This window comes from Cydia splendana, chromosome Z (assembly GCF_910591565.1).
Source record: "Cydia splendana chromosome Z, ilCydSple1.2, whole genome shotgun sequence".
In the NCBI taxonomy this organism is placed as follows: Eukaryota; Metazoa; Arthropoda; class Insecta; order Lepidoptera; family Tortricidae; genus Cydia; species Cydia splendana.
In genome coordinates, this window is record NC_085987.1 from 26,888,610 (window position 1) to 26,911,869 (window position 23,260).

At 36.3% G+C, this 23,260-nt stretch overlaps 1 protein-coding gene across 1 annotated transcript in view; it reads right to left on the bottom strand.

The window, feature by feature from the left end:
• LOC134805018 (uncharacterized) overlaps window positions 1-19,567 on the bottom strand; it is a 41,985-nt gene extending 22,418 nt beyond the window's left edge. The window contains exons 1-3 of the mRNA XM_063778302.1: window positions 19,138-19,567; window positions 8,493-8,541; window positions 9-193 (exon numbers count right to left, since the gene is read on the bottom strand). Coding sequence (XP_063634372.1) covers window positions 9-193; window positions 8,493-8,541; window positions 19,138-19,257 — 354 coding nt within the window. The 5' untranslated portion in view covers window positions 19,258-19,567. The remainder of the gene's footprint in view (window positions 1-8; window positions 194-8,492; window positions 8,542-19,137) is intronic.
• Between the last annotated feature and the right edge of the window lie 3,693 nt (window positions 19,568-23,260).

The window sequence follows — 23,260 nt, forward strand, 5'->3', positions numbered from 1 at the left end:
ACACTTACTTGAACTTGTCCGGGGTGTAAATCATCTAGCAAAGCTGCTTCATGACACAATGATCTTGTCAAAAGTCTTTTCTTGCGTCGTTTGTGCATTGTCAGAAACCTCCCTGTATTAACATGTTTTTTGGGCATGTTTTCAAGCTCTTCCGAATAGTCCTTAGAGTTTATTCTTCGCGGGATTTCTTGAACTGAAACAAAGACAAGTATGTCATGTATTGTAACGTCAGTAGGTACGCATATTTAACCTGCGCGATCATTTGATATATATGTATTTTAATAAAATATAGAAGCGCTGGTGGCCTAAGTAGCGGTAAGAGCGAGCGACTTGCAATCCGGAAGGTCGCGGGTTCAAACCCCGGCTAGTACAGTCGACGTCAAAGATATGTTTACACTTTTCGTCATATTACAAAGGAGTCAGGTGCAAAAATGTAAACATATCTTTGACGTCGACTGTACCAATGAGTTTTTCGGAACTTTTTGTACGAAATATCATTTCGCTCGCTTTTCGGTGAAGGAAAACATCGTGAGGAAAAAGGACTAATCCTAATAAGGCCTAGTTTGCCCTCAGATTTGGAAGGTCAGATGGCAGTCGCTTTCGTGAAAACTAGTGCCTACGCCAATTCTTGGGATTAGTTGCCAACCGGACCCCAGGCTCCCATGAACCATGGCAAAATACTGGGACAACGCGTGGAAGATGATGTTTAATAAAATATAGAAATTAGATGACGGGACGAACGATTCCTCGATTCTAGTGATAACGATAGATCTATCAGAACTATTTATCAAACACAATGTTTACTAAAGCGTTGATAAAAACTAGTAAAAGCTTGTACGAGGCTCGCTAATGTTAACTTTTCTAAGTATGTAGGTAATACGGCATTACAGTAGGTATTAGTTCGGTATATGAACAGCACTTCCGCCGCTATAATATAACGTGGGTGACGAAATTCTCTCAATTCTATTTGTATAGTGCTTCCTAGGAGCAAATTTCGACTTAAGCCAGTCATATTCATAACTTAAATATGAAAGTCCTGAAAAGTATGAAGTTGCAGCAATATATTTTTAGTAGAAGACTGTTTCGGACCATCAGACCGACACAAAGGTGAAAAAGTCGTACCTAACACAAATGTTTCCTTCTTCCTATCTGGTGCCCTACAATGGCTACAATGTGCCAACAATCAACAACAATGTACATACCTGTAAGAGCAGCACAAGAATCACGACCAACATTAGAAATTTCATGCTTACTCGTGTAGCTCCAGGGTCTTTTATTGATGATATCGTCACTAGTTAATATGGGTTTTATTGTTCTAATAATAGGGGGTATTACTGCAATGTTCTGCCGCCAGACTGCAGCACTAGTACATATTGTAATACATAGATTAACTTATACATACGTACATATGTACTATGCTTGTTTTTTTTACAACCTTTAGTATGACTTCGATGCATCAAGGCGGTTTGTTTACAGAGAGTCAACTGCGAAACGCTAAAATCGTAATTTCGTTATCTGCGTCTCTATCGCTCGAATATGCAAGAGTGATAGAAAGGCAGATAACGAAATTTCGATTTTCGTGTTTCGCGGTAGGCCCTCAGTTTGTGCTAGTAGCGCCCTCTACGCAGAGTTTTCGGTAATGTTCCCAATAATCGTAGTACTTGTTTACTGTACCTAGTTGGGTTGGTGTTAACTTTAATTTCTTGCGTTTACATTTGTCGTCACAGGTTATACATATAAATATACCTATTGAAATCGACTTCAACGTAAACATTTCATAATAATAAGTTTGCGCTTTTTATCCATACAATAAAATGAAAACCTCCGACAATTATTTCCAGCGATTGCTAGAGTCTGTGCGGAAAGAGAAGTCGTGGAATGTATGGGGCCCAATAACATTCCACGACTCTTCTCTTTCCAAACAGACTCTAACAGCCGCGGCAACGAACATTGAGTTATTTTATTTTCACTACCTATAGAGAAGCCATAATGAAATTGTCGCAACCACAATCTGTACCACGCGACCAAAACGTTGTAAGCGCCGTAAAATTCATGGCGCTTACGCGTTTAGGTCGCGAGATTCACGCTCCGCTTCTATGGTGTTAAAACAACATCTACTCATGGCGCAAATACTGGCTCTCTATACCGGTTCTATACGTTAGTAATAATAGTTCAATGGCCACGAAAAGAGAAATTGGACTTACATAATTTTCAGGTATTACGTGATTAAGTACGTACACCTTGTTAACAAGAGGATGAATATTTGGGCAATATATTATGCTAGCCGCTTTTTAGTTGAGATATTTTGGAGCTCGAAAGATGTGAAAGCGCCTTTAAAATTGATGAACACACCGCTTTTCATTTTCAATCCGAGAAAAGAAATACCGGACAAGTGCGAGTCGGACTCGCCCACCGAGGGTTCCGTACTTTTTAGTATTTGTTGAATAGCGGCAACAGAAATAAGAGAAAAATAAGAAATAATAAAAATTTTAACTGTGTAGCTATCACGGTTCATGTGACACAGCCTGGTGACAGACAGATAGACAAACGGACAGTGGAATCTTAGTAATAGGGTCCCGTTTTTACCCGTTGGGTACGGAAGCCTAAAAAGAGACAGCATAAATTGTTTTAAAATATTTTCAATCATGTTAATATCCTGGGAGGAAAATGAGGACTACGTTTATATATCGTCACTTGTAATATGAATTAACGTAACCGCCAAATTTACGATATAATAGACGATTTTTCGGCAGAAGCCAAAAACTAATATGCAAATTAGAAAAAGTGGTGTAACTTTTTATGTACAAATGTTATTGAAATCGTGTTTATAGCAATTATTTTGATATTGTGAGATCTTTAAACTAAATGAGGTATTAAAAAGGCTGCTACTACAGTTTAGAAAATAGCAATAGGTAAATCAATTTAGCGTAAGAGTCAAAATGAGTAACGTAAGAGTCATATCTATAAACAGATGACTCTTACATTAATTAAATTTTTCAACTTTGGACAGTACCTCATACTAGTCAATGCGAAACTAAAAAAACTTGTCGTTACGTTACCCTATAGTAAGTAATTTATAAAAAATGTGTCATACATTAATTCAAAGTCGCTAAAATTAAAAAAATGGTCTGATTTTGGTTAACGTAATCGACTTTTTTTTCAAGGTATCGAAATTTTAATAGCAGTAATCGACAGATAATCAAATTCGCAGTCGAACTGTATACTTAACTCAATTTCGTAATTTTGGCGGTTACATTAATTCATATTACAAGTGACGATATGGTTTATATGGAAAGGCGATTTCGCGCAGTCTTTCACTTACACAATGCAGTGGATTTAAAACATGACCATTAAGTCTACCATCAGTTTTGACATTGACATATACGCTCAGCTCACGTCTACGTAACTTACTTTCTATGCATCTCGCTCGTACTCGCATATTAGTGCAAGCGAAATGTACAGAAAGTAAATTACGTAGACGTGAGCGTTATGTCAATGTCAAAACTGGTGGTAGACGTACTAACCGTGTTAACTATTGCGATGGTAAAAAACCGGACAAGTGCGAGTCGGACTCGCCCACCGAGGGTTCCGTACTTTTTAGTATTTGTTGTTATAGCGGCAACAGAAATACATCATCTGTGAAAATTTCAACTGCCTAGCTATCACGGTTCATGAGATACAGCCTGGTGACAGACGGACAGCGGAGTCTTAGTAATAGGGTCCCGTTTTTACCCTTTGGGTACGGAACCCTAAAAAGCGCTGAAGTATTTTTCTATCACGCTGAGTTAATGTCCACGTCTCGCTTCCGTATATAACGCTATACCTACCATAGACCAGATTTAAAACTTGAATCACTCCAACTAAATAGTCCCCATGTATGTGATTTAGATATTTAAATTAAATATACTAATAATTTTACCACTTCATTGCACCCCTAATGACATGCCGCTAGTAGGTAGAGTTAGAGTAGTTAGACCATGATAAGTCTGCAACGATTTTGATAGCACACGACAAAATTCTACGAAATTATGACGTATAAAATAACACTTGCACTGCGTGTACTATCAAAATCGTTGCAGACTTATCTTGATCTAACTCTAAGTACCTAAGTTTATTTTTAGAGAGTCAATGTGGCGTTTTTAGTTTCTTTGAATTAAAATACTGTTACCTACTACAAATCTAAATAGCAAAATTAGGATTTGTAACGTTTTCGAACCGAAAACTATGCCCATTCGAGCTGCAGAGATGAAAACAAATAAAATTATAATACTCTATGATCACACAATCTCACCTGTTAGTAAGCAACCAAAGTGCAACTGGGTATGAGGATCATTTGCTTCTAATCATACTATCTGAAGTGTACTTGGAAATACTTGAACTTAGCTTCGTATCATTATGGGTAAAGGAGAAACACTCACAATATGTTACCGACTTCTACTAGTAGGCCAATCAAATTAATTTTTTCGAAGAATTAATTCCCAGCAAGCTGAAAATCGTTTTAACCTTTTCGACGCCGTGTCAAACACAAAAGCTGTCACGCGGACGCCACGTCACCGAAGTGTCAAAACTTAAATTGAGCTTTATGCATATGTACTAGGGCTTCCAATACCGGGATCCCGGGCTCCAGAAATACCGGGATTCCGTCTGTTTAAACATATTTTTCAATACCGGTATTTTTTAATGCAATACCGGGATCCCGGTATTTTCAAAAACAAGGAAAATGTGCCGATTATACCGTTTAAAATCCAATAAAATGATTAAATTCGGCTGTTTAAAGAAGATTACTTGCCCATTTCGTCGCCTAGTACCCACAACATAAGCCTTATTAGCTTACCGTGGGACTAGGTCGATCTGTGTAAAATTGTCCTATAATATATATATTTAATTAAATAAGATCATTTAATTGAAACAAGATTTGTGCGTATGCGTTAGATAAATATTTGGTGATGAATTCTGATGTTCAGGATATGATATTAATGTAATTAGTTTAAAATTAAATAAAAAAGAGAAGTAGAGATAAATGAGCAAGGAATTGTATGGCAAACGAATATTTGGCGGCAAATTTATTTATTGGGTTTGCTGGTTTATTGGGTTGAACTAAAAATGTGACTGGTGAAGTTAACAAGGCGGATAAAATGATTGCCAACCTGGAGGGTGAAATAATAATTATTGCAGATGGCGGTTTAATATCCTAAGCTAAGGACATACATATCGGGTGTTACAGTGAGCCTTTTTTTATAAAACTCAAAAATTTTAAGCGATTCAGTCAATACCGGGATCCCGGGATCCCGGGATCCCGGTATTAATGAAGACAGTTTCGGTATTAATACCGGTATTTAATGAAGTCCGGTATTTGGAAGCCCTAATATGCACGTAGACCATGTTGCTCGGTGGTCTATGACCGATTAATCAGTCTTTGGCGTTGAACCTGCGGTGGCAAAAGGTTAATAATTGCGTTTGGTCCTCTAAATGCATGTAATCCGAGTTTGCGCAATAGAAGGTGTGCAAACATTTTCACGTTTTCAGTTTTTTCCTTGTAGCTCGAAAACGGCCGACGGAAAATTTGCTCTAATCACACTGACTTAATATTAGAAATAGACACACAGAGCGGAACAAAAACGTCAACAAAACGTGGGTCAGAATGACACAAGCGCAAAATTTGCATTGATGATAAAAACGCTTACGTAAATTTTGAGTCAAGATAAATGTTTTGTTCGGAAAAGAACTTACTGTCGTAAGCATTAAGTGTCAAATTTATAAACATTAGTACTAACACTGTTAAAACTTTAAGTCCGATGGCACTAAACGTAACGTCACCATTGTATTTACGTCAAACGAGAATAATGAACGAATGGAGGCCCTTTGGTTCATTTTAATAGGTATTACTGTACAGAAAAACCAAAGTAATAAAAGAAACAAATTTAATTTGATCGGAAGTTCAAATAAAATTAATTCATTGTAACAACCCGTGTAAGTTATCATAAAACAAAAAAAATCCTGTGGTTGTCACTGTGTTCAGACAGTTTTAGCATTTACAGTTAGTCGATGTAAGCCCTTATTGGTCGTGTATATGGGGCTATTCATAAATTACGTCATCTATTTTTGACCCCCCCCCCCCCCCCCCCCGCCCTAAAATCATCCAAAAATCATGCTTCGAATGACCCTGTTTCCTCCTACGTCATGCTAGCATCATCCGATGTCCAGACCCCCCCCCCCAAATTTGAAATGACGTAATTTATGAATAGCCCCTATGTCGGAAACAGGGAAATGGGCCGAACACACAAGTGCCGTTTTGCCTTGTTTAAAACTGCATCACCCCTATCTCTTGCTATAATAGCAGTCTTCTGCACGTCGCATAGGTTTTCTTGGAAATCTCGAATTTAAACATAATATTATATCTTATTCTTATATTATTATTATTATTTTATTTTTTTGTAAATGTAATATGGGTCCTGGAACCTGAAATAAATGATTTTTAGTTTTATTTTTATTTATTTATCTTACGAATTCCATATAAAAATAAAAAAGTATTGACCTCACATCGACTCATTAGATTTTTGTTCCTTCACGTCCCTTCTTTGGTACTAACAAAATAATTTATTCAAAACCATAAAATTACCACCAGATTACATAAAATATGTAATGCTATCCAAAGAACTAACCGAAAGAAAGACATTCCATGCTTTTTCCTTGTTTTATCATTGTTATTTTTGCATATTTTTACGACCATTTTACGACATTGTTGACAACTTCACATTTGAGCGGTCCATACAAGACTAAACGAAAAAGTAACGCGTGATCTGTTTTAACGTTACTTTTGCGGGGCCATTTTTGGCGGCTGATTGGGTATCCAGTTCTTATTCTATATCAATGTCTAATCAAGATGAAAATTGATATAGTCTGAGGATCTGAACTGCTTTATTTGCCAACGAAATAATTATTTCAATCGCTCCATCGAGGTTATTACAAATAATATCAAACTAATCATGTTATGTTTTTAGGTATATACACCTACAATTTTGCACCTTACTCCTTTGTAATAAGGCGAAAAGTGTAAACATATCTTTGACGTCGACTGTACAAGCTTTTATCACTGACTGTAATGTTCTTTCTACAGGCAACTAATACTCATCGACACAATTGTTAACAACCCCAAACACAATAAGTTCACGTTGTTTGGCCACCTCCTGTCTCCATCATCAAATATTTCATTCGTTTTTGAGAGAAAGCCAGCAAAGAATTGCATGATTTGGGAGGTTTGAGACGAACTACCAATTCAGTTCACGCCGTAGGTATTAGGTATTACTAGTTTTATAACTTAAATATAGCTTCGCACAAAACTGTTTTGGAAGTTTGTTTTGTTTTTCACTAAGCATAGATATAACAAAAAAGATTATAGTCAGCAAATATTTGGTATCTCGTAGTAGGCTCCAACATGACAATGTCCTTATTAGGTATGCGCCACGCGTACAAACGCGAAACAATCGGCTACGCTTGGCTATACGCTCCACGTTTAAGGACACAGCTTTAGTTTCTTAACGAACCAAAAAAAGGCAATGCGACAACTTATTAGTTGTAGGTTTTGTTGAAATTGGAATTTGTATAGTCACCTGCAATAATATGTTACACAACGAAGGCCGCAAACATATCTGACTCGATCTTATTTGTAGAGCCATAAGAGCGGGTCACATATTTTTGCGGCCTTCGAAGAGTAACATATTATTGCAGGTGACTGTACTGGTAGGTAATACAAACTACATGTGCATTGTCTTGGAAATCCTTGTATGAACCACGCTTCTCGCTGATCGCCACCGTTCGGATCAGACACCGTATACACCGAGAGCCCGAGTAGCCCGACAGATTTTAACCCCGCATATTATAAATAAATAAATAAATATTATTGGGACAATTTTACATAAATCGATTTAGCCCCACAGAACCACAGTAAGCTCAATAAGGCTTGTGTTATAGGCCGTTAAAATAATTACTAATATTCCGTGTGGTTTTGCCTGGGATTTTTCTTCCATTTATAATAATATTATGCCATAGAACTACGACTTTCAAATAATAGTTACATCTCGGCCATTTTATTTAACGTTGTACTTTTTTTCACATTTGTATTTTATATGTTATTTCTACTCAGAAAAACGAGCAATTTTGTTCCTAATAAGAGAAACAAAGTGTGATTAAATGGGTGAACAAAAGTTAAAAACTTGAAAAATACTCTCATCTCTGGCGCAAGACAAAAATTATTGTCAGTTGTTAATAATTTAATAAACAATACTTTGTACCATACCATTTTATTCAAATGATCTCATGCTGACAGCCTGGAATTCTAAGTTAGCCGCCAGTGGTTGTCATCTGCCGTCGCCTGCAGTTCTTTATGGCAAAGAAAGCTGAGGAACGCTGTGTTTGAAATCAAAATAGGAATATTGTTTGCTTTATATTGTAATAGATACTATGGGTAATGCGTATTCAATATTGATACTTACTTATTTCTTCGGATTCATCCGATATTTCCGACGATTTATCTTCAATTTTCTGTAACAAATGAAATACACAGTCAATCATACAACTAAGAACTCTGGATTGTTAATGCCCAACCAAACAGAATTATTGGATTTTAACGACGGCAGCGAATTGCATTTAAGAGGGTGCGTAAAGCCAGGAAATTTGAAGGTAAGTACGAGGCGTGCTAGATTCTTACCAAAGTACGAAAATAAGATACAATTCGTTTGGGGATATTTCTCGGAATTAAATTATCCTTCATGTTAAACAAGTTCGTGGATTTGTTGGTTCTGTTGAAGGTCCGTGAAGCCATTGAAATAAAAAATAACGTAATTTCAATCGCGGAGTTTTACGATCTCTTGTTGTCTACATTCTTGGAATCCAGCCATTAATAAAAAATAAAACAAAAATCGCTCGTTACTACCCTTATCAAAATTACCAAGTGCGGGAAGTACACAAAATTCGCATAGCTCTCATCTTATCAAAACAGTTAACACGTTCCCTGTCCGGGTGCACCCCAATGTGGGGTCATTATGAACCTTTTTTTCAGGAGTCCTTGCTTCCACTATGGGTTCACAACTTCAAAGTGAAAGCACACTTGGACGTGTGACTTTGTCGTATCGTATCATTTTTTGCGGTAAAATTTACTAGTAAATTATTTAGTATTTACCATGCTACATTAGATAATTTCATTATTATTAACAACAAAAGAGCCTGATAAAAACTGCAAGCTTACTTCTGTGGAGTTATTTCTATAATGCTAAAAAAAACGAATATATATATTTCTTTGAGCATATATGGGCCTGGCTCCGGAAGTTGAGACCAGGCCCCAATTTCACCACGGCTACAATTGTCAGTGACATATGTCGAGCGACAATTGTCAGGCGACAGGTGACATATTACAATTTTATAAAATATTTACAATTTTATAAAACATGACAGGCATTTTGCTACAATTGTATTTTGCTACAATTGTACAATGCTACAATTGTATGTATTACAATTGTACAATGTAATTGTAATTGTACAATGCTACAATTGTATCTATGTATTACAATTATGTTGTGAAACAAGAATATTTTTTTATAGTCGACATATTTGTAGAATTGTCGGTGAATCTTGACAGGAAATGAGTTATATGTCGGAATTTCGTGACAATTGTCGTGTTTCTTGTGACAATTGTCATAAACTTAGCAAGAGAAATATCTGTTTTTTTTCCGATATAATAAAGTTTTTTTAATAATACAATGATGGTGGCAAACAGGAATACGGCCCGCCCGATGATAAGCGGTAACCGTAGCCCATGGATGCCTGTGACGTCAGCAACAGTGATGTTTTACAATTGTCGCACCTGTCACCGTGGTGAAATTGGGGCGGCACACAACCACATTGATTCAGTATTCGGATTATTCCATTCATGCATTAATCTAAAAACTATAACAACAGTAGTTGGCCAAACGGTTAATAGAAAACGGGTAGCACTACCTATAAGTTTTTAATGAATGGCAGCTTAATTAAATGTAAACAGGTAAAAGGCAGAACATATCATCTATTAAATTATAATAAAAAGCAATCTATTAAGCTAGTTAGTTACTCTCATTACTCATTAATGAAGATTAATAACAGTGTCAATGTGTTGTGTCGTATTATGCGATCTAAGAACCTTGAGCGCACGACATACAGTAAACATGCGTTTGTGTTGGGGAGCTACACGCTGTTATTGTATTACCAATTAGTGCCAACTAATTTAGCCCTATAGCGATAACAATCTATCAGTTCGAGGTAGGTGTGACGGTCAAAATTAATCCGGTGCCAATTTTTCCCCCGTTCGCTCAATATAACTCCAGACATCTTAACAAGCGTGGAATCTATTAAATATTACGACAAATGCGAATCAAAATAAACTATAACGCAACACGAGTAATATGTGATATGAGTAACATAACATTATCCATTTAGAAGTGACATAATGTTTAACAAAAACATAAGCGAGCTCTTAAAACGGTATACCATGATTTTTTGATCTATAACAGCAGTTCCAATTAATTCACTGAATGTGGTTTCATGGAGCATAATCACAAGTTCCCATAAAAAGACCCAGATCACTTTAGGTGTGCCGTGCCTATTACATTTGAAAAGTTACCTCGAGATCTCCAGGATCCCATCCTTTCATCCATACCTGTGGATTAAGGATCTCATAACTCCTTCTTCTTCATTCTCCTGGCTTTTGTCCCAGTTTATTTGGGGTCAGCCCTCCTAGTAATCCTGCGCCACAGCTCACGGTTGTGGGTTGTCTCGTCTGTTTAAGGATCTCATAACAATTACAATAATTACATGGCTATAATATGTAGGCTAGGTCGGGTAGAAACTATGACTTATGAGTGGAAAAACGTAATGATGGTTTTTTTTGGACAACATACCTATTTACCTACCCACTAATTTTCATGTGATTGTAATTAATTATTTACCGTATGGCATTTTACACTGTATTTCTAGTATTAACATTCAAATCATAACCATGGTATAATAATATACTCCGCCTGGTACTCCATTCCGAGATTCGCGTATGACCTAACTGACACGCGCCTACGTCATCATGCTGTTTACAGGTTCTCAAACTTTGAAATGTGGGAGAATTTTAACCAACGGTGAAAATTATTTTAACGGCATTAATTTTAAGTTATTCATGTAGAAACATAGTAAAATAAAACAAATCTAATGTATTAAATTAAACTTTATTTATCTATACAAGACAAACGTTTAAAAAACTAATTCACAGTTACACATTAATTACCAAGCTTACGACGTGAAAAGTTTGGAAAACACTGCGACTGCTGACACTGAGCGAGAAGGAAATAACAATTAACACGCGTTCGACAAGGATGACGGTCAGGGCATGAAGTTATCTAGATCCGAATTGTCAAATGTGCACAGCGCTATCCTGTGTTGCCAGTAGTATAAACAGAATTACCCGAAAGTCTGAAATTTCTTTCGTGAATCGGAAGATATTGCTAACGAGTAATTAAAAATGACGTGTTATTGTAAAATTTAAGCTAAAATACATATAAATGAAAATTATAAAATTATAAAGAAATATTTTAACTTATTAACCATAGGTATAATGTACCCATGTAACATGTTATGTTGAAATAAAGTGGCAATGTTATTGTGACGTAGGCCCGTGTCACTCTGGGAATGGAAGACCATGTTTTATTAGACCATGATCATAACTTAAATTTAGCATTCCGTAAGTATTCGATAGCGTCGCTCGGGAGGTCTTTGAAATCCATCTATGACCCGTCATCTTTGGTTATGGGGCATTCGAAAAGCATGTGGTGCACAGTTTGTTTACGCTTTCCGCAGTCGCATTTCTCAGCGTCAGTCCAGCCCCATTTTTTACGCAGATAAGCGCAGTGACCTATTCCGGTTCTTACATGGTTTAAGGAACACCAGATACGACGGGCCTCTTGAAATTACGAAATGTGATGAAAAATATCTGCAACAAAATAAATGACAGTTCGTTTGCCATTTATTTTATCACAGCCCTCGCATGCCGCACGTACGAATATCTATGGTAAACTCAAATGATATGTATACCGCTTATTACAAAGTAGTAAAGCGCTAAAGCAAAGTTATACATGCACACTGACGTCGACTGTACTCTTGTTGTGCCTTATTACTTATATTATTATTTACGTATTTTACAAACAAGGAGAGCTATTGGTGCTATTCAATGTGCGGTTTTCCTGGTGCGTGTTATGTTCACTGCAGACATATGGTACAATGATTACACATGTCCTTCACGACACAAATGAAACAAACGAAAATATATGTAGATGAGTATGTTATATATAGGTACCTAGTCCCCAGATATTACATTTCTGTAGGGTTCTGTAGGGTCACACATTTTTTAAAGATATTTTATTTACTTATTTCCTTACCTATGACCGATTCACGCATAACCGCATTTTTTATTTATTTGTTGTTACCTACGTAGTACGTTTTTATTGAGATTTTAATAATGAATAAACCATTACAAAGATACAATTGGGTACTTACATACAATTCTAATTTAAATAATTTTAATGGAATATTAGATTGCTACAAAAGAGACAATCACAAAATCAATTCCTACGTATTTATCCACAATTTATCATTGTATCTGAAATGAATTAATGATAACATCAATCTAATGGTAATGGGAATTAAGTAACTATACACTGACAAGCTGTTTCCTTGGTTGCATGGATATTTCATATTAAGTACAGTAAAATATGAGTACATTAAACTTACTCAAAAACTAGTCCTTAATTCGCCGACATAAGAGTTATGACTCGACTCGACTCGACCTGTCCCTCATGTCTTAGTAAGTTTGTGGTGTAGGACTTCCTGATGGATAGGGGACATAGTTGACTGTGCTCAGAGCATAAAAAGGTCAACCACGGCGTTGCATGAACAAGAGATTTCCTTTGGCAGGATTGGTCCTTAGGACCCAAGGATGGATTTAAGAAGTGGAGCCACCGAGCTTTAAATATTCATTAAGCATGTACTCGTATATGAGAAGGGCTCTAGAAAGTGACAAAATATTACAATAGTTATTTATAATTTTTTTTTCGTTTTCAATAAAGAAGGAATTTTGAGAAAATTTTGTTAATTAACAATTGCCTAACTTGTTGAAAAAATAACTTAAAGATACATTTCTACAAGTAGTACATTTGTTGACATGTTTTAAATACACCATAGTTTTTATAAATTTTTCAATGAAAATAAGGTATTACCTTTAAAATTATATTTAATGTTACGTAATCGCTTTTTCACGCCACGCGCTCCCTAAAATGAGGCGCGGAGGGCTGTGTTCAACGTTGAATAAGTTTTTGGCAAAAATTTCATTTTAGGTACAAGCTTTTATCGCTGACTGTACTTTTCTTACGACAGACAACTAATACTCATCGAGGCAATTCTAAAAACCACTAACACATATTAAAATAAAAAAAATATTGGCTTTTATTTGAAAAAAAAAAAACATAACGTCGAATTTAAATTTTTCATTTTTTTTAAGTTTTTTTATATGAAAACGTATAAATTAAATTTCAGAAATGAATTCAGCATCCTTAAATTACACGAAAATGATACCAAACTTGACCACAATGCAAAACTTTTTTTTTTTACAAATTTGTGGGGGGCACCCCTCCTTAAGTCAAAATTTTGCATCAAAAATTCGATTGGCTCCCCTTCTTAAACCAATCTGAGAGACAAATGGAGCAACTCTGCAAAAGGAAATTCCATCATCATCATTTGCCGTATAATTAAGTGAAGACCACGGACTAAATGGAGATACAGTTCTGCAAGTATGGAATGTTTTATTGGAAATATCCTCCTCTTTTATAATATTAATTTTAGTTTCTTAAATATTAATACTTTTTGAGATATTGGGGAATTTAAAAAATATCTACTTTTTTCCCCCTTTTTTTGTTTGTAAGTTTTGATATTTTTTGTGTGCTAATACACGCTTCAAATACATTTTTCTAGGCATCATGACGAATCTAATGAGGTATCACACGTATTTTTAGGAGTAGTGTCTCTATTATTCACCGTTTTCAGGATCTCGAACAGACTAATAGAGATTAAGGCGGTGCACAGTCAGCGCAGAATGTTCATATCCGTGACACCCGAGCTTGAGCGATACTTGGGTTGCTCAGGCACTGCTCTCTGGTATAATCACTACACCTTATAAAACAAAGTCCCCCACCCCGTCTGTCTGATTGTTTGTATATGTTCGCGATAAACTCAAAAACTACTGAACGAATTTTCATGCGGTTTTCACCTATCAATAAAGTGATTAGGAAGGTTTAGGTGTATAATTTGTTAAACCGTGCGAAGCCGGGGCGGGTCGCTAGTATGTATACAATTACTAGCCTTATTAAGTTATTATATTTAAAGATGTGACCTTTTAGCTTGACCGGCATTTTGATGTCATAAATTACACCAGTCACCTCACGTTATTGTGGGTACGTAATTTGTAGAAATGCGATCTTTACCGTAATAGATGTCAGTGGACGCGTGAAGTACTGATGTATTGGGGCTCGGGTATCGTAAAATTCATACCCTCACTTCATACCTAACTCAGGACACACGCATTTATATTTATAAATATAGATAAGGTCAATGTGGCTAATTTCTTCATAGGGACTATTCCGTATACTAGCGTTTTTCTCGAACAACGAGCAATATTGATAATCTCGTCGACAAAGCAGCGATTTATTTTAGTTTCAGTAATCAAAAGCAAATGTTTTTTTTCCTACGATTGAAAATCAAAGAAATATACGCTCGTAGACGGAATAGACCCTATGACGGAATTAGCCACATTAACCTTAGATAGATGTGAAATCTGTTAGACTATTTTTCACTAACCGACTTCAAGATTTAATGGAGGAGGTTCTCAAATCTCAATTCAGTTTTGTATTATGATTTTTTATATGTTTGTTACTCCGGGTCATTTCTGAACCAATTTTGAAAATTCTTTGATTGTAAGTATAAGTATAGGTACATGAATACAGATTGATCCCGTTTTTATCAAAACGCAGTTCTGATGATGGAATCCATGAGGAATCGAGGGAACTCCTCAAATATTAAAGGCATATTTTTGTTTTAATCAACAAATCAAACATTAACATTCAAAAAAGTGTCATTTGCTGAAGTGGAACTGCTGATGATGATTTGAACGGAACTCTTCAACGACGTAATAGTTCACGTTTAGCGATTGTCCTTTTCGTTATGTTTTTTAAGCTACCTACCTGACTTGCTTTACAAGCAAGATTTAGATTTCGATTTCGACTTGGACCGAAACTTGAACCCAGATCCGGACCCGGAATCGGATCCGGACTCGAACCTTGACCCGGACGCGGACTGGGACCCCGGACCTGCACCTAAGCCCGGACCTAGACCCGGATCTGGAAATGGACATGAACCTGGATCTGTACTTGGTCCTGGACCTGGACCCGGACCCGGACCTGGATCTGGACTTATCTATAAACCAAGCATTTGCATTTAGATAGTGCTATTTGGTGAAATATATAGGTGTAACTACTCTAACTGCTGAAGACGACCAGAATGAAACTCCTCTAAAACAAAAGTTTTTTGTTAGTCTTGAGGGTAATTGAAATTAATATTAAATGCACTATGGTTGTAAATAAATAATATACAAAGATCTAACATCATAACATGATATTACTTAGTACACATATAGTGACTTCAAGTGAAAATAACTTTCACTTTCTGCAACACAGTTGGTTGCTAACTGATTGATAGCTATATGCAGCGTTACTGGGAATTATAATTGTTATAGGTAAATACAGGAATGGTCAGCTGCAAAAAAAATCAAATTATCTAACATTATAGAACCTAACCTCGCTTTGGACTACTACAGACGTGTCAACTTTAGGCCCATGACCCATCGACACATTTGACATGTTGAGCGAAAAGGGACTTGGTTTTTAATTTTATCAGTAATCAATTAGCAATCGAATCATCATAAAAAAATAAAAAACCGGTCATGTGCGAGTCGGACTCGCGCACGAAGGGTTCCGTACTATTATGCAAAAAAAATTGTTTTTAGTAGTTTTGTTATAACTGCAACAGAAATGTACATCATCTGTACATTTCAACTGTCTTGCTATCACGGTTCATGTGATACAGCCTGGTGACAGACAGACGGACGGACAGACAGGACAGCGGAGTCTTAGTAATAGGGTCCCGTTTTTACCATTTGGGTACGGAACCCTAAAAAGGGGCCTTTAGGCAACTTAATTCTATACCTACTTCGTGTAGGTGCCGTAGGTTCAGAGAGCGGAGTTTTTGAAAAATCGTGCGCTATTTTAGGTTGTCTAATTACGGCTGCCAAATATTTAATTAGCAATCTTGAGGCACTTGTCTAGTAACTTCCTGAATCTTGATTTTTTGACTTTCGCTCAATAGAAAAAAAATCACGAACATATACTTAGGTGTAAAAGGTAACTTAAAAATTTGTAACAAATTATGCACACAAACGAATATTATGAAAATTACTTCTAAAAATAAGCAATATTATGTTTGGTCGAACTCATCGATTATTTTTTTTTAATTAAAATACCTAAACAAAAAAATTAAATTCAAAAAGATTTTTTTCGCAAGCCCTAGGACGCACAGACATGTCGCTCACGCTTACGCTCAGTGAGAGTGAGAGAACATGAACCTACGAGGCCTTCAAAATAACTCTTTAAACGATGTACTCATGAGGTTTTTTATACCAGTCTGCTGCCTTATGGGAAATGCTTGAAGAGATACCTAGTGCAGAGCCGGAAAACGATATCTACTTTTAGTATGTTGTTAGGTACAGACACCTAACTGTACATCGGTGGACCTTATTACAAACGGCATAAGGTCCACGGTCCACCAATGTACAGTTAACACTGGGGGCGATGTGTACAGCCTAGGACTTTAAAGCTGCTGGAATGCCAAGTTGCAGGCAGGTGTAATAACGTGTACATGGATATGAAAGAAGATAAAAGTTATAGCTCAGTCTACAATACTTAAAATAAATTATACATTGCTACAAAAAAATATATCAGGAAACTTATTTTAAATCTTTACTTAAGTAAATTATTTTTATTTTAAAACACCCACTCTTTTTTCTTTACATATTATAATTTATTAACTACTAAGTAGCCGCCCACAAAGAAACCTGTATAGTTTCTGAGCAAAATGGATGTGTTATAATAAGTAGCATACCTACGGACAGGACATTGCCAAAATATAAGGGTTGTTTGGTGTTACTCATTTTGGCTATGGGACCCTAACATGGGACAAACGGCTATAAGGGGATGTAAGAGTGGTTTACAGTATTAGAAAAATATCTTAACAACGGCCATCAGAGCAATAGACTAATATTAACAATCTTATTTTTGGGTACTTTCATTGATTTTGTTCATTTGAATGCTTGGTCCAACCTAGTCTGAAGTCCCATTGTGTTGCTAGGTTTGCATTCTGGTTAGGGGATAACTGTATTTTTCGTGAGATTTTCATTCGGTGTGTTACTATCTTGCACAATATAATATAAATAATTATATTATATGCCCTACCCTATCCCTATACATATAGATATTTATATATAAACTATAAAAATATAAGTATTCTTTTTCCCAAACCATTGATTTTCACTTAGCATATGAGGGTCAAACTGCTTTTACGGTCCTGTATATCACACAATTTTAAACTTTCATTCACAATCCGCTTCACAATTCCATAAACAATCAAATTAACCCGTGGAGCGCCCCAGTATCACAGTAGTATGCAACTCCTATACTAACTACTATCACACATGTGACAGTAGGGCGATCCACAGGTTAAATAACTTCTAAACTACCTATTTGTATTAAAATTATATGTATATTTGAGGTTCTCAATATGCACTTTTTCATTTGATAAACAAAACCTCCCAAAAGTGGCCCCTTATGTTTAAATTCTGGGTTTATAAATGTTACATGCCTGTCTTTGTGTCACAGACTTACCTATGAGTGGCAGATTTCAACTTAATTGGTCCGGTAGTTTCAGAGCAAATAGGCTGTGACAGACGGACAGACAGACAGACGCACAGTTCTATAAGGGTCCAATTTTTTCCTTCGAGATACAGAACCCCAAAAGTAATAAGACATGGACATACAAGATAACTAGGTATAAGGAAAATTTTGAAGGAGCATATCAAAATTAAGAGGGTACCTTAACTAGATATTGTCCTAGCATGAACTAAGCAAATTATCTTCCCGTTTGATGACACCAACTTCAAACCGCCTCCGATGACAAGAAAAATAGAGAAAATTAAAACTCCTAATGTTACTTGGTGTCATCATATTACCTTCAGTATCAGTATCACAGCTCAGATGAAAATTCCTCTCATATGTAAGCATTCTGACATTTTCATTTTTATAGGCTTCGTTTTTAAACAACTTCCTAAAAGGGGAAGGTTCTATATTGCCAGAAGTGCCAGTGGGTTAGAGTAGGTTAAACCTTTATATGGCACAATCTATGGATGTTGTAAGGCAAAAATTATCACCCTAAAATATTGTTTGAATTTTTTTCTTATTCAGATTTTTTTGACATAAGGATTTAAAAATCTGGTTTGTTTTAAAGGGTATTATTTAGCCCCTATACAAGTATTATGGTTATGTTATGACAGTCAAAAAGCTAGTGATATAAAATAGCAGCTCATCACATAATTATTCACTGACAACATGACCAGTTAAGTTGGGAATTCTCTTGTATTTTTGTGACTTAAATGTTGACTGTGTACCATTTTGACAGCTCATACATTGTAGCAAATATCATATGAGATGAGATACAAATAGATTATAAGTAGTGCTAAGCCAAATTCAAATACTGAACACTAATCATAGCTTCTACATCGGTGGAATAACCGATTACTGGTCGTAATTTATAACATTACTTGAGTGATACTGATATAAAAACAAGCTGCATTTTTGTTTGAATGGGTTTACGAAGTATGAACTCACTTGTGCGTAAACACACGTTCAGTTGACGAGCTGCGATAAAAAATGTGCATTGAAGCAGTGACTGCTTTGATATGAAAATGATTACCAATGTGTCTTGATCGCCGAGCTCCCTGTAGTAGGACTCGCTGCTACCTCGTCTGCTGCCGATGCACATAGCTCTCCGTAACAGTCCAGACAACATTGAGCAAAACCCACATTGTTGCATAGTTCTTGTTTATACTACTAACCAAACGACTCGAGATTAACTCATAAACCGCAAAGATTTACACTGTATGAGATTCGAAATCCCATTCACCCTTCCAGACACACTTATATTAGTAACATGGGCTTTACATTTTGATTATTTTTGGTGAATCATATCTGAGCACTAGAAGGAGTAAACACGTCTGTTTGTGTGTCATAATTTATATCGAAATAAATATTTCGTTTAATTATTTGTTACGGCTATAGCGCACGATAAGCGAGAAATGAACGCTACAATCAAACTAGACTAGAAGACTACACTACCTATTCTATACTATACCATACATAAATACAACTATAGCTACAATAGCTACAACGACAACGAAGACAGCGAATGAGAACGACTTTGCCAGGAGTAGCGTTTACTCGCTTGCTTGCAAGCAAGATTGCGAAAGTCTATCTCTGTCACTCAGTTAGGCTGGTATTTTTTTAAACTGGTAACATTATTGATACAGATAAAGAAAACGTTAATAACTGTACATTCGCGTGCGAGCCACGAGCCGAGCCACGAGACGCGAATGTAAGAGGTGGGCTCGTGGCTCGTCTCGCGGCTCGGCTCGCGGCTCGGCTCGTGTAAACGCAAGCTCGCCTCCCGCCCGAGCCAACGCGATCCCCTTTGACTCGTGCCCAAAAACCGCTCCTCCACGCGAGCCAGGCGAGCGCATAGAAGGTAGGATACTATAGAAGTGTTATACGCGTGCCTCCGTGAGGGACAAAACATACGCAATGCGACACTATGATTGGTCGAATTTATTTGTTGCCCACCATAATCCATACTAAATTTACGGTGGGGAACAAATAAAATATGAGACTGTGACAAGGACAAACAATATAGCTCTTTCGCTGCTACTCCTACTGAAAGATACATAAGACTATCCTGTTCGGTCACTTCCCCCCACCTTTCATGCCAGATCCAGTTATACAGGATGTTTGGTAGGTACAATGTTTGCCAAATTAAAACGGCAGATAGGTTGAGTCATTTGCTATCTACTCATGCCTAGAAAAAAATAATTGGCCATGGTTTTATTTACTACTGCGCAAGTAAAAATTTGAAATTTACGAAAAACTGGCATAGAGCTGAAAAAAAAACGTGCGCATAATTTAAAATTTCTAGGTCTGGGATGACAGCAAATGACTCAACCTATCTGGCGTTTTAATTTGGCAAACGATGTACCAAACACCCTGTATACTAGATTCATGGGCGAGTTTGAGCCGAGCCGCGAGAGGAGCCACGAGCCCCCCGCTTACACTCGCGTCTCGTGGCTCGCTTCGCGTCTCGTCATTCGGTTACAAACAAAGAATATAATACTCACTAGGAGAAGAACGGTAACTCCATACAAAAAAATGTCCCCAACCGTTTATACGTTTATACTAGTGGCGCCATCGTTGTGTACCAATGGAACTAAAGTTGACAACCGGTTTAGCCTGGCGGGTACTGGTAGGTAGTAATCCTGTTGACAAACATATTTGTTATCTTCATATCACGAAATATATGAAAGATGCAAATATTATCCCTTGTTTGTGGTATTATCAATGGATTTAAGTAAAAGGCATATTTATGTTTATAACATTATATTATTTTATTTATTAAAAAAATGTTTTACATATAGAAATATACACTGAAAATTAAACCCGGACAAATTAATAAAAAAATAGACATTAATAAAGCGCATTCACAAAGTTTTCTGTATAATACAAATAACTTTAACCTATTAAGCCCCCTCCAGACTATGCGCGTAAATCGCGGGCGAAGCCGCGAAGGCGAGTGTGGCGTCGATTTCGTAGATTGTTCACGCCTTCGCGCCTTGTTCTCCGTTTTTTGTCGGTATTTCGGCCCGCGTCAAAGGAGACGCGAAGTGCGAACTTGCAAGACTCCACATTACACAATATTTTGGCTCCTCTGTGGCAAGATAAATATTAATTATATTATTATTATTATATTATATTAAGCAGCTATATTTTACGGTTTTACAATAAAATGAAATGGAAAAACAGTTAAATTTCGTATGATGCCATAGATAACTAACAGTTAAACTCGATCAGCTGATGCTTTTCAGCCATCTTGCCGCAAACCAAACTGCGAAATCACCGTGAAGTGTTCGAGTGTGGAGTCATACGTCAACTTCGCGATATGTTCGTTCCGCGACGTCGCGCCGCGATTCACGCACATAGTCTGGAGGGGGCTTTACACTTTACACACACAGATACACTACACTTTACACACGGCATTTTACATTTCCAACATTTTTAGATTTCCAACTTGTATTCATACATTTCTTCACGGTTAATTAATACGCTTTCCAGATGCGTTATGACGCGGTTCCTTCTGAACCTCCTAGCAAGGCCTATTGACTTCCTTGGAATGACGTGACCCTTCATAATTGTACATGTGTGCTCCGTTCCTAGAGCAAGATTGCCAGTAATTACCATAAAAATATTTTACTACAGCAACATTGCTAGAACTGGCTTTGTCTATACGATTTCTAGAAACAAATCCAATTAATTTTATCAAATATATTTTGATTCGTAATTCAAAGTCATATGTAAAGTATTATTTATTTTAAATATTATCTATTTCAGTTTGTCTTTGTCTATGTTCATAAAATCTATGAAGGGTAGACGTGCCTCTACCCTCCTTGATAAAATAAAAAAAAATCTTTGTCAATAGGCCTCTTTGATTAGGCCTTGATTTGGGTCTGGCCGGTAAGAACATAGACAAGACAAAAGTCTGTAATGTCAATGCTGTCATTTAAGTCATTTAACACAAAAATATCAATTTTCATATAAAACAATTTATTCACTTGAAATATTATATTTATTTACCTATTAATTTTAAAAATAAAAACTATTCATATGTACGAGCAACATATCTAAATGCGTCTTCGCACATACTTAGTTAGATTTAAACCGTTGTCTCTCTTCCTTCCTTGCTGTATGTATCCGGCAATGGCGACTTCATCAACAATTCTTATCCGGATTATGGAAAGCCCTAATGTGTGTGTGGAAACCGTAGTAGTAAACCAGAAACAGCGATAATTTCAAGGTAAGAAATATATTAATCTTTAAATAAAAATGAGCGTGCTAATTACCAAATTCAAATATAATAATTTAATCTTACTATCCCCGTAATTCCCGCGGACGCTATATCGCGTCCGAAATTATAATCAAAATTCAACATAGATGTAAAACCCCACATTGTTTAAGCTGGTAAATTTAGACCCTAGGAATTAGCGACGTTAGTAATTAAGAAGATAGATTATATTGTTTAATTTGTGACTATTTTGTTTTAGAAAGTGAATCAGCAGATGGCTTGAGAGTGAGATAATAATATAATCCTGGGCCGTCATATGATTTCTTGGAAAAAGCTCAGAAGAGCACGTATCTGCCGCATATCCAATCCAAACTAGTTTCCCGGTGACCAAGAACGCTGCGCGGAGCTGTGAAGCAGAAAATGTCCGATAACCGGATAGATGTAATAACAACTTGTAACCATTTGCCATATCAGTGTATGTATTCATATGTATTATGAAAATATTTATATCTTAATATTACGTAACTTTTTGTTACCTTTTATATTTCACGAATTTCTGAATATAGTACCTAATCATTATCTTTTAACGTATTTTTGTACTTATTTCTGAAATGCTAATTTAAGAGCCCAACAACGTGCACACTAGCGCCACTGCTAAATAATCGTGATTATTTAAATTTCACAACAGGTATTTAAAAAAGGGGCCGCTACGGACTGTATTGTGTATTTAGGTACCTTTTGAATACATCAAACTAGATTTTATGTTGCTGGATTCGTCGATCTATGAGCTCAAAACAAAAACGGCCGTTTTAACTTTGGACGGGTAGATTGACGAATCCAGTAACATAAAAACTAGTTTAATGTATTCAGCAGTGGCGCTAGTGTGCACGTTGATGGGCTCTTAAAAACCTGACCCCAACAAAAAAGAAAAAAA